The sequence below is a fragment of the Monopterus albus genome, unplaced genomic scaffold (assembly GCF_001952655.1).
Source record: "Monopterus albus unplaced genomic scaffold, M_albus_1.0 scaffold25.1, whole genome shotgun sequence".
Classification (NCBI taxonomy): domain Eukaryota; kingdom Metazoa; phylum Chordata; class Actinopteri; order Synbranchiformes; family Synbranchidae; genus Monopterus; species Monopterus albus.
Window position 1 is genome coordinate 2934763 of NW_018127905.1, and position 12484 is coordinate 2947246.

The 12484-nt window shown below is 39.1% G+C and overlaps 2 protein-coding genes across 2 annotated transcripts in view; one reads left to right on the forward strand and one right to left on the reverse strand.

The window, feature by feature from the left end:
* Positions 1 to 1301: 1301 nt before the first annotated feature.
* On the reverse strand, positions 1302 to 11517 carry rnaseka (ribonuclease, RNase K a). The gene is made up of 4 exons (XM_020595000.1): positions 11335 to 11517; positions 7605 to 7684; positions 4151 to 4277; positions 1302 to 1930 (listed from the first exon to the last, which is right to left on the reverse strand). Exons 1-4 carry the CDS (start codon positions 11407 to 11409, stop codon positions 1913 to 1915), a joined length of 300 nt encoding a protein of 99 aa, XP_020450656.1. The 5' UTR covers positions 11410 to 11517; the 3' UTR covers positions 1302 to 1912.
* Positions 11518 to 11950: 433 nt separating this feature from the next.
* The window catches only part of LOC109957194 (chromatin complexes subunit BAP18), a 10009-nt gene continuing 9475 nt past the window's right edge, over positions 11951 to 12484 (forward strand). Inside the window, exon 1 of the mRNA XM_020594864.1 lies at positions 11951 to 12283. Coding sequence (XP_020450520.1) covers positions 12263 to 12283 — 21 coding nt within the window. The 5' untranslated portion in view covers positions 11951 to 12262. The remainder of the gene's footprint in view (positions 12284 to 12484) is intronic.

The following is a 12484-nucleotide window of genomic DNA, read 5'->3' on the forward strand; positions in this document are numbered from 1 at the left end:
GGAAAGAGACCCAGTTACACTTGGTAGGAGATTCTCTGTGCCATGTCTCACTTAAGCAATAAAGGGGTCAGTACTGCTAAGACTATTTGGCCTGAATACTAAACCTACTGTATATGTCTGGTACTAAATCACCACAAGAGCACACATACGATAATTGCTGCTGTAGCACAGTGGTTCATTCATTTAAACCTGCAAAAAATGCTCATTCCAAATTAAAACTGGAGTGAAACTAAGTCTCAGGCTCCCTGAATGTCCACTACTAACGTTTCCCCGATGCATATTGCTGACATGTAACTGCCAATATGCATACTGCTCGCTTGTATCTCTGGATACCAGAACACTGACCACAAAAGACATTTGCATCTCACACCAGAGACCATTGCCTCTTATAACAACCATCTCTTACTGTATCATTTGACTAGATACAATCATTTGAGATAAGCACATGGGCTAAGTAATGACAACTGAGCATTTCCATCTGTTGACAAAGAGGAAAGAGCTTTTGAGCTGCTCGAGTTGAAATTCTATTGTCAAATGGAGTTTTTTTTTTTTAATTCACACCCTGTGTTATATTGCTAATATTTTTATGTATAGGGAAAAGTCATGATCCTGTTAACTGCTAATAAGGTACATTTCTCAAGATTTAAAATATAAAGGTTTGACAACAAACCACAATAATGGGTTTAAAACTGTTCCCTGATAGCCTAGTGGTTAGGGCACAGTGCTTCTGCTGCTGCAGCCTGTGTTTAAATCAGGGTTGCATCAGAAAGGGCATCCAGCGTAAAACACGTGCCAAATGTCAACATGTGAATCATCAGTGCGATGACTCCTAACGAGAAAAAGCTGAAAGTGACATTCATTCTCAAGGTTTAAAATATGAGGGTTTGACTCCAGATCATTATTTAAGCCAGCTTTGAATAAGTGGAAAATATAGGCTTTTGTTAAATAACTAAATTATTCTATTTTTTTTTTTTTTATGTTTGAAACACATACAGCAGCAAACTTAAAGAACTCTAAAGATTCAAAATGAATGAGAATGTGGTTTCAGTGAACTGGATACAGTACAGGAGCAGACAAAAGAGTAGCACTTGAGCTGAGTGTAAAATGCCAATGACATAGCTGACACATTGGATAGAATGACTGTGATCAGTGTCAACAGTTGCAGTAAAGTTGGACTGTGTTTGGTGGACATTCTGATAAATAAACAAAGAAATAACTTGGTCCAGTGGAATAATAATAATAATAATAATAATCACCTTTATTGGCCAAGTATGTTACACACAAGGAATTTGTCTCCAATACAGAACCGAGGCAGCCATCTGCAGCGCCAACTCACACACACACCGATGGCGGCACTGTCCCTGCAAAGGTGCTGACCTGGCCATCAGGAGCAAGCTGAGGTTCAGCGTCATGCCTGAGGACACTTTGACACGTGGACTGAAGAGAACGGGAACAGAACCACCGACCTTCCAGTTGGGGGACGACTGCTCTACCTCCTGAGCCACAGCCGCCCCTGTCAGTTGGACGTTGACCATAATCCAAAATATATTCTTTATACAGTACAATGGATTTGAAAGAGCAAGCAAATAATTTTACAATCTTTAAATTTTTAACAAAAAATAATCATCCATACCCAGGATAACTACACATCTACTGAAAACCTTTGGGTAGTTTTTACTACCAAAATAAAATAATTGAAGCACTTACTGAATACACATTACTGATTGTCATTAATAAATACATAGCACCACACTGTTATGTGCTCACACATCATTTAGTTCCCACACTGGACCTCTGATTAGGAATTTTAACCCCAAAGACAAAAGTCAAAAACCAGTCAGCAGCTGATGCTCTGAATAGATTGTCCTGCTGTCAAGGTGCTGCTGTGAGTTTGTTAGGCCAGCAGGTGGCACTAGTGCACCAGGTACTCCTGAAGAACAACACATAAATAACATGCATATGAGTACACACTGAAAACTGTAACATATGGCACTTTGGCATCTTTATTCAAATGTAATTTCATTTTGCTATTGGCAATTTGATATTTAAAGTGGCAGTTCAGTTGAATTATTTTTAATAAAATTTGAAATGAAAGCTAAATCAACTGTATTTTTATTACCTCAGCCAAGGGTGGGGTTTATGCTTTGCCAGTGTTTGTTTGTTGACAGTAAAGATCAAAAAGCAATGAATGAATGAATTTTTTGCAGAGGTAGGGTATGGCCCATGGAACAATTGATTAGAATTTGGTGATTATCCATCCATCTAATTCCTGAATAGGGTCACAGGGATGCAGGAGCCTATCCCACCTGACATTGGGCAAGAGGCAGGGTCCACCCTGGACAGGCTGCCAGTCTATCACAGGGATGACACTAAGAGACAGACAACCACACACACACACACACCTACAGGCAATTTAGAGTTGCCAATCAACCTAAGATGCATATCTTTGGACTGAGGGAGGAAGGCGTAACACCCGGAGAGAACCCACACAGGCACAGGGAGAACATGCAAACTCCACACAGTAAGGCACCGGGTCAGCTGGGGCTCAAATTCGGAACGTTCTTGCTGTGAGGCAACAGCACTAACCACTGTTCCACCAAGCGACCCCATTTTGGTGATTATCTGTATCATAATCTACTGTAGATACAGGAGTATTTGTACACCATCGTGAGTGCTGGAAAGGTTGTTGACTGTGAGCCCCTTGTGGCCAAAGTGTGCAGCTATGCTTCTGAGCACTTCGAGCATATACACAGCTGGGGAAAGCTGTATTCTATGCAGCGACAGCTGGGAGAGAACCTGATGGCAGAGATTTTGACCAAGGCTCAAAGCTGTTATCATTTTCATCTGTAGGACTGGTATATCTTTTTGTTTCCAAATTGAAATGGAATCATAACCTGTTAGTCCTCTAACCAAGGTGGACCCACCTGCACTCTGGGAAAACCCACCCTAACTCTGATTGACTGGCTAACTATAACGCCAACCTTAGCCACAGACCGGATTTAGAAAGAGTGACAATATCTCCACGAACTCTATAAGGACAGTCCCCCCCCTCCAGTGTTGGCAGATCAGGGTGATATGGAGTAGTTCCAACTACTTGAAGCAGCCCCTTATATTTACTGTACATCATCTACTAGTTGATGTAATTCAATTTCTTCTCTATTTATTTTGAGATATGTTTGCAATTTTCTACAATCTAATACTAGTTTCTAATATTTTGCTCTTTAAAGTAAAAAAAGGTTTTAAAACACCTTAAGTATAATCTAGTCCAGCACAACCTCAGAAATATATTTCTTCAATAATGATCACATTTGAGTTAACACAGACCAAATGTCAACATTAACTGAAGATTATAAGCTTCTCAAAGTAGATATTAAGGCAGGAATTAGACTGCCTTGTGTGTGTACCTAGAGTGTATTAGTGCCACTGAGCATCCCTTGGTTGTTTTTAGTTAGTTAATCTTTATTTGACTTGCAGTCTTAAACTTTTACATGAACATCTCGAATATTTTTTCAGTTATTAGCTTACAGAGATGCAATTTGACAGTCACCACAAAATGTTATTTAAAAGTTGTTAAACTGTCACTGTAGCAAAACTATTGTCATATTCAACAGTGACCATCCACACCCCTTTCAGTGTTGGTGACCCCTGCAGCACACACAACGGTAGCGAAATCCACAAGTGTGATAAAAAGGGGACTGAGCAAAGAACACAGATTTAACACTATCACCATATTGATATATTAAAGCTTCAAATGTTACTATAAATATATATGGAAGTTAATTATCAGATGTATATTCTGTATTTAAATTACTGGATATTTGTTCTGGTATATGCAAAGTGGGAAATAAAAAACTGTCTTGCAGCCATTTTTTAACTTGGGATTTTTACTGTGTAAAAAAATGTCTCTAATTTTGATACTGATATTGATGCTGTTTTGCTGGAAAATGGTTGGAGAGTTATCCAAATACTGTATAATCTGTTACCATAATAAAAGTTGAGAAAAGGAACTGTCTCTATTAATTGTACCCAGAGCCATGTAACTAAGCTGCTAAAGGTCACATTAATTTCTCACTACTCATCGAGTTTAACAGCTGTCATTGTATCTATATATACTGTTTGACTAAACTCAGAACTAAAAAACTGAAATCACCTTCTGCATGTTGAGCCTCATCTGGCAGCAGGAGAAAGCTCCAATCAGTACATAGACAGCAGCTGCTATGAAGCAATTGTAGCCCACCTGGTTGTACAGGTCATAGATCGCCTGAGGAGGGTTTGTACTGTGGGAACACACACCATCATGTTTACACAGTTTACAACTTGAAAAAAGTCATAACAGAATATGTTCAATAAACTCGAAATTGCTACAGCATCCATAGATACATTTTTATGCAATAATTTTATTTTAAATTAGGTGTATTTTATATAATAGGTCAACATTTTAGAAAACAAATTTTCAAAGATGTGTGAACAAACCAAATCAGATGTTTTCAGATCAGATTTGGGCCACTTGCATATCTTGGCCTAGATCGGATTCATATCCGATCTCTGACCATGCGACCTGTGTCAGACTGGTCAAATTGGAATTCGCAATGTCTCCCTCCTCTGCGCACATTGCCTGCCATCATCATTCAATGTCAGGTTTCACAGATCGGTATAAATAAACACAGAAAGAGAACAACAACAGTGATGGGGGTCACTGGGGATAAAAGGACATTTTACATTTGTTGAACATTCATGGAGAAGCTTCTGATCATGGTCAAGGTGGAGAGAGTAAATCATAACTGAGCAGTTTGTGAGGAAATTGTGTGATTTGATTGTCGCTCAAATGATGTTATTGTTATTCTTTCGTGCATGGGGCTCACATTCAGTTGAATCTGCACATGACTGGCAGTTTAGGAGTGCAACAGTGTTCAAAGCAGAGCTGGACACCTCACTTACAAACATTAATGTGAACCATGAACAGAAAAAGTATGGCTCTGACAAGATCAATATTGAGCATTAAGGCCTGTGATGTGAATGTAGTGCAAGATACACCTGGTTATGACATCAGCTTTATGCCATATCATCTAACTGATGCTATCATGCTATACAGCTAAATCATTTTTGGAGCTCTTTTATTATTTGATTAATGGGACTTTTTAAAAACATTAAGACTCATTAAAATCAGGGCCACATCAATTAGTGTCCAGTATGAATAATTTGTTCTCTAAATATGTTTTTTCTCAACCATTCTTGTTGTTCATAGCTTATATTGCCAATATAAGCTGTGACCTAAAAAACAAAGGATCACAAAGGTACCAGGCCCAAATGGCGTGACCCCCTCCTGCCTGAAAGTGTGCTGATCAGCTGGCCCCCATCTTCACACTCATCTTCAATAGGTCACTGGAGCTGTGTGAAGTCCCCTCCTGCTTCAAATGCTCCACCATCATTCCTGTCCCCAAGAAAACCTCCATCAGTGGACTGAACGACTACAGATCTGTCACCCTGACATCTGTAGTTATGACCACCCGGGATGGTGACGAGTCAGCCTATAGATGGGAGGTTGAGCAGCTGGTCCTGTGGTGTAGCTGCAACAACCTGGAGCTGAACACGCTCAAAACAGTGGAAATGACAGTGGACTTCAGGAATAGTGCCCCCACCTTACTCCCACCCTCACCATACTTGGCAGTACTGTATCAGCAGTAAAGTCCTACAAGTTCCTCAGCTCCACTGTCTCCCAGGACCTGAAGTGGTTGCCCAACATCAGCGCTATCAACAAAAAGGCACAGCTACCAAACAGGACAGGAACAGACTCCAGCAGACAGTCAGGACTGCAGAAAAGATCACTGGTGCAAGCCTGCCCTCCACAGAGGACCTGTACACCTCACGGGTCAAAAGGAGGGCGGAGAAGATTTCTGCAGACCCCTCACACCCTGGACACAATCTGTTTGAGCTCATCCCCTCTGGACAGCGTTACAGGTCACTGTGCGCCAAGATATCCAGGCACAAGGAACACACATTATAGATACCAGCTTTCATCAAACTCGATTTGACAGTTCTAGGTGAAAGGTTATCCAATCAAAATCGTTGTCCCGCCTCCCTACCCTCTGGCTGGAGGTTCAGAAGTGTGAAGTGTAGGACCTCCAGACTGAAAAACTCTTTCTTTCCCTCTGTCATCAGACTCCTAAACAGCTGAGGAGTTTACTACCAGGAAATACGTCATGTACTGTCGACCTGTACTGTTTACATTCTCAGTTTGCACATGTATAATTGCACATTGACTGTTGACTGCTGCACATGCTGCTCCCATGTAGCATACATTCTCTGTTATATTCTTATATATTTTTATTATACTGCTGCTTAAAGTGCCTTATATTTTGTGTTACTTATTTATCTACTTTATATTTCATTTGTATTTTGTGGCATTCATGTGGACGGCAAAGTAAGAATTTCATTATACAGGGAAACACGTTTCCTAACTGTGCATATGACAAATAAACACTCCGACCGTTTTTTCTAGAGTTGACATAAGAAGGAACTGAGACTATACTCAGGCAGGAAAGTAAAACTTAGAGATTTGCATCTTACAAAATGGAACAGTAACATGGTCAAACTTTCACAAACAATATTCAAAACATTACAAAGTAAATAAGTTATTTAACATTGGTGCAGCATGCAGGGGCTCAGCGCAGTGCAGATATGTTCTTGCACCAAGCAACACATAGAAATGGATGGGTTTGATAGTGGAGTGCAGCGCCCAGCGCGTCCTATCTGAAAACGGCTTTACGCAGCAGGTAAAGTCAGTCTGACCTCACCGCTATCACTGTTACAGTTTCTCCAAACGAACAAGATTCACACAGACATACCTGTGTTACTACCACAGGGATATACGTTGTGTCTGTTTTTGCGTTTTATGGCAGTTTGATAAGCTCTGAAAGCAGCTGTAGGTAGAGGTAAAGTGGAATGAAAAACAGCCGCAATATCCAGAGACTAATTTCAACTCGCCACGAGTTGGGGGCGGGACAACAATTCTGATTGGATAACCTTTCACCTAGAACTGTCAAATCGAGTTTGATGAAAGATGGTATCTATAATGTGTGTCAAGGACAATTTCTTTCCCCAAGCCATCACTCTGATTAACACTTAACCCATGACAGTATGTACAGTAGTACTGGACAATAACCCTTAGTGCAATACCTTCCCCCAGTGCAATACCGGTAAAAATATATTGTATAGATTATATAGATCCGTACATGTCTCTGTTTTTAAGTACGCTACTTTTATTCTTATTCTTATTTTTATCTCATTTCCTAAAGAACATTCCTTTGTCTGTTGCACTGTTTATTGCTTTGTTTATACTGTTTATTTTGTTATACTACACAGCCTTATGCTGGTTTACTGTTTACTTGCCCATTGCTGCCTTACATAAGAATATGTACATGCACATTGAGAGCCGATGTAACAGAGTCAAATTCCTCGTGTCCAACACACCTGGCCAATAAAGCTGATTCTGATTCTTTGCCTATACAGTATATCAGGATAGCTCCAACAGAAAATCAGATGGGTATCAAGCCTTGGTACAGCTGTATAGGAACAAATCTGGAGTGTAACAGTAAAATCCTTACTCTTGGTAAAGGTCTTCAGGTAGAGGCACATCCTCAATTAGCACAGCTGAATGTATAACGAAGAAAATCCCCAACAAGACCTGAGAGAGAAGACAGAATTCTTATTGAAGGACACAGCCAACATGGCAGGATTGAGGGGTTTTGCTATGTTAACTCCAGCTGTAGATTAAATTGGAAGTGACAAACTTTACAAAGATTAATTAAATTAACGTTTTGAATAAATAGTAAACACATTTGAGGCTATGTATCTATATCAACACCAGATATAAGACAATTAAAAAAACACTGAAACCACTCACTGTAGGATTAATTATGGGCAATGGCCTTTAAAATACAAGGGCAGTTTCTTAAAAAAATTAAAAGAAAAACAGAACACAGTACATACTGTCTATTGACACATACACTGATCACTATGACCACCTGCCTAATACTGTGTACACAGGAATCAATGTGGCAGTTGGACGCCACTATTGTCACTTCGCGGGTCACCATGCATCATCTGTGTTTCCATAGTTCTACTGGCAGGAGGAGCACAAATGTGTCAACCATTCAGTGAAAAACTTATGTAAAAGGAGTGAAAACTGTGGTCGTGAGGACAAGTTAAAGATAATTTTTTAGACCTATTCAACAGCCTCCCCACTCTAGGTGTGATATGTAGAAAGAAATTCTTGATAAAATGATATAGGGCTATGTTAGGTATTTGCAAAACTGTTCAAATAATTGTTTAATCTGTTTGATCTTTGTTAAGACTTGACCTGTGCACATGAAATGCTGTGTGAGTAGGTGCAGAGAGACTCATAACAACTAGAAGTGCGCAGATAAAGGCTGAGATGACTGGCCTGTCTGCAACAAGGGATGTGAGTGGAAAGGTCAGGATGTTGTTCTTAGAATTTCACAGATCAAAATCTGCCTGGTGACAAGATCACCAAATGACGGGTCAGAACGAGGTCAACAAACCAACCAATTAACGAGGATGAAGGACAGCACGGATGACGTCAGATCTACCATCATTTGCATGACTGTATTATAAATTCTCTGTGGAGAGGAGACGAGCGGTTCCGCTTCCTGAAAGAGGCTGTGAACCATACTTCTGTGTGTGGATAGGGCATCAGATAGAGACGGAACCCAGAGCTCTGTATTGCTTTTCTTGAATATTGTAATAAATATCTGAAAGGACAGATTTGTCTTTGAGCATTCTTCATAAAAGAACACGCAGGACTGATTTAGTCCAACAGATATCACCACTATAGTTGCTGAATGTTCCCTTTCATAAAGACTAATATACAGTATTTCTCATTTCAAACAAAATGGAAACTTTTGAAAAGAATGGATGAAATTTAAAAGTTTAATCTACAGTAGGTCAACCTCATCAATGAGTCTTGTGCGTCCATGACCCTAGATGAATCCCAATTCTCCTAATTGCAGCCACATTTCCCTCTTGCATTTTTTTCCTTACATCTTAAGCTTGATTTATGGTTCTCTGTTAAATCTACGTAGAGCCTATGCTGTAAGATATGCAAGTAGTCTGTGCCATTGTGAGCACTTATTCGGCTACACCACAAATACGGTAGTTGGTGGAGGGGTTTCTATGCCATTGTGCATTTCTTCAGCACTTACTAATAATGGCAACTGAAACTGAGTAGGTCATTCTGGAGTTAAAACTAATAGATGTTGAAGAGCAGTTACTTTTACTGAAATTATTACACAGCAGACAAGAGAAGAGACGTTGCAGGACATGGTCTGCAGTTGGGGGGATTTTCAGTGCTTGTCCAGGCCACTGAGAGACATCTCTTCCTCTGATCCTTAATGTGAAGCGTCCAGTCACAAACCAATTTATGATGAAGGGGCATATCAGACTTCCACAAAAGATGCGCTCATGTATCACTCATATATCATGACTTGCTCCTCAAGTCCTCCCTCCTCAGAGCAGAAATAAGAGCTTTGGGACGTCCTTCATCATGACAAACTGGAACAACTTCCAGGTCGAGCAAGTATTGAGTACAGAAGAAAGGTAAAATAAAGGAATTGGGATTCATCTCCTTTCACTGGTTCATGGTTTGTCCTTCCTTAGACCACTTTTGGTAGGTACTAGCCACTCCAGATCGGGAACACCTAACAAGATCTGCAGTTTGACAGATGCTCTAACCCAATCGGGTAGCCAGAACAGTTTGGCCCATTTGTCCTGCTTCTATCACAACAACTTCAAGGACTGAATGTTCACTTGCTGCCTACTAACCTACTATAACCTACACACACTGACAGGTGCCAATGTAACACAGTACGGTAATGTTATTCACGTCACCTGTCAGTGGTCATAATGTTATGGCTGATTGGTGTACATATAAAAAAAACAGGTGTTTTTCCTCATTTCAAAAATTGCAAAATCGGTTAAAATAAATTAATAAAAGCAGACCTATAAAAATCTATACTACATCCAAAAAAAAAAAAAAAAAAAAAGCTTGTAGGCCCGTTAAAATTTCTTCAATTCTTGTCCAAGGTATTATTATATGTAAAGTTTTATTACACTATATTAGAAGCATTTTTCAAGTGAAACATTTAACAACAATGTAACAGTAACAGATACAATATTATACAGGAAATAAAAGTAGACGCAGGAGTAACTTTCAAAATAAATATGATTTAAAAATACAAGTAAAATAAACAACTGAAATAAAATTATGTAATAAAATTAGAAAGAAAAAGAAACACGAAATGCTTGGAGTAACACCAAAAAGAAAAAAATATCTACATTTATATGTAAGTATTTGTGAGACCGAGAACACCTTTTTTGTTTGTTGGGTTACACTGCGTTGAAATTCCGTAATGATGTTTTTACTGAGCTGCCCTGAGTCACTGATGACATCGCAGATGTAAAAGATGGTACTGAGTTTCAGTGTTGTTACACACTGTACATGTTAATTGGGTTAAATCTAATCCATTCCTAACTTATCCAATAACGATTCTCTTTTAGCTCAAACTGTTTTAGAAAGGTACTAATTCAATTTTATGCTCACTACTGTGGCTGATGTATTGTGAGATTCTGTCATCCCCATTTACACCAGTGACTAAACTCAACTCAAAATCACTATAGTTATACAAAGGTCTTGGCTGTTTCCCACTCTTTAAGCAGGACAGAGATGGTTTAGCCATACCGTAGACTATTTAAAAGTAATGCAAGATTACTGAGAAAAAAGACAAAACAGCAGAGTTACAGTTACCAGTATTGCTCATATTTGTTTTAGGCCGAATGATCGTTGAATATCCAATTTATAACTCATTTTAGCGAAGCTCAGACATATATCACGTGACCTTGATCTTCTCATTCACATGACTCTTCTCTCAATGTTCCGTGCTCACGTGCTACGATGCGTTCAATTACTGTCAGAAATGCAAAAATCTTCAGCCCAGACAGTGAAATGGTAACGGATCCGGTTATTTACTTATATTGTATTACTTTATTGTTCTTACTTAGCTCTGTCTAGTAACTTTAGACTTAAAATTTAATGTAGAAAAAGTTCAGGGTGTGTCTCCTGAAGGAGGCCAAAGCTCTTTCTGGTGATTCAGAAACAAAGTAAAGTGATATATATATATATATACACTGTATATGTATCTGTGTGTGTGTGTGTGTGTATGTATAGATATACATGGCTCCTTGTTGTCTACCACGGATAAGCAGGATATGATTACTGATAATTTAAAGAAAGAAAAGGCAGAAAAGAGGTACACTCACCAACATTATAATCCCCCATATGCTCACCACAATCCCACATGCAGCGCATTTAGGTCCACAAATCAGTCCACGCATTATTACACGCTATTCTCTATATTTCTATTCTCTCTTCTATGAGAAAAATTACAAAGCTGTTCGACTTGTGTCTGGTCAAACCTATGCCACCTGTTAAGTCAGGTGACTTTGGTTGAACACCGGAAGTTGCTTGAGAACTTTGATTAAATTAAATGTCATATAAATGCATACACGTTGTGTTATTATTAGGCTGTTATTTGATTTTATGTAAACATATATAAGTACAAGTTTAAGTATGTTACATTGTTTACCTTTGAGTATTATTACTAACAATGATTAGGCTAGTTTGTAAGAAAATAACATGAATTCTATAAATTGTTTTAACAAAGCATTTAAGATAAATTAAGCTTGTTCGAGATTAACTGGCCCGAGTGAGGACGAGACCTTATATCGGTAATGGGCAGTGACAAAACGATGCAATAAAGATGGCTTAGAACCATTCCATTAACCTTCACAGTTTGTACAAGAAGCCAAACACATTTAATTCGATCCGATTTAATAAAGTGCGTTATAAACCGGTCGCACACAGGCCACATGGAAATTGCGAGGAGACCTTGAAGGTAGCAGCGACCTTGCGTTTCATTTAACTGGAGGGAGAACGGAACAATTTCCAGTGGTGATGGAATATAGCCCTAGATAAGACTTATGCATAGAACTAAGCACAGGTCTTTTCAAATGCTGGATTTTTTCAGGCATCGCCACTAAAACGGTTAGAAGAGCAGATTTTTCCCCTGCTCTGCCACAACAGGCTACCTAGCTATACTGTTAGCATCGTAAGCTGCTCCACTTGAAGGAATCCCTGAGTCCTATTCATGATCTATAGACAGTCTATGACACCACAGAGATAAGCAAAATGACCTCAGCTTCAACTAAAGTAAGTAATTCTTACATATCACGGAGATAAACTTTGTCGCCGCACAAGTTAGTTTGGGCTGAAAAGTATTCAATACGCAAATGCTCGAACCGTCGAGGTTTAATCCGCTGCGACATTTGACTGAGATCATCAAATCCCACTAGATTTACTATAATGTGTTTACAGAATAAGATCTTATAATTCGTTCACACCTCCACTGGC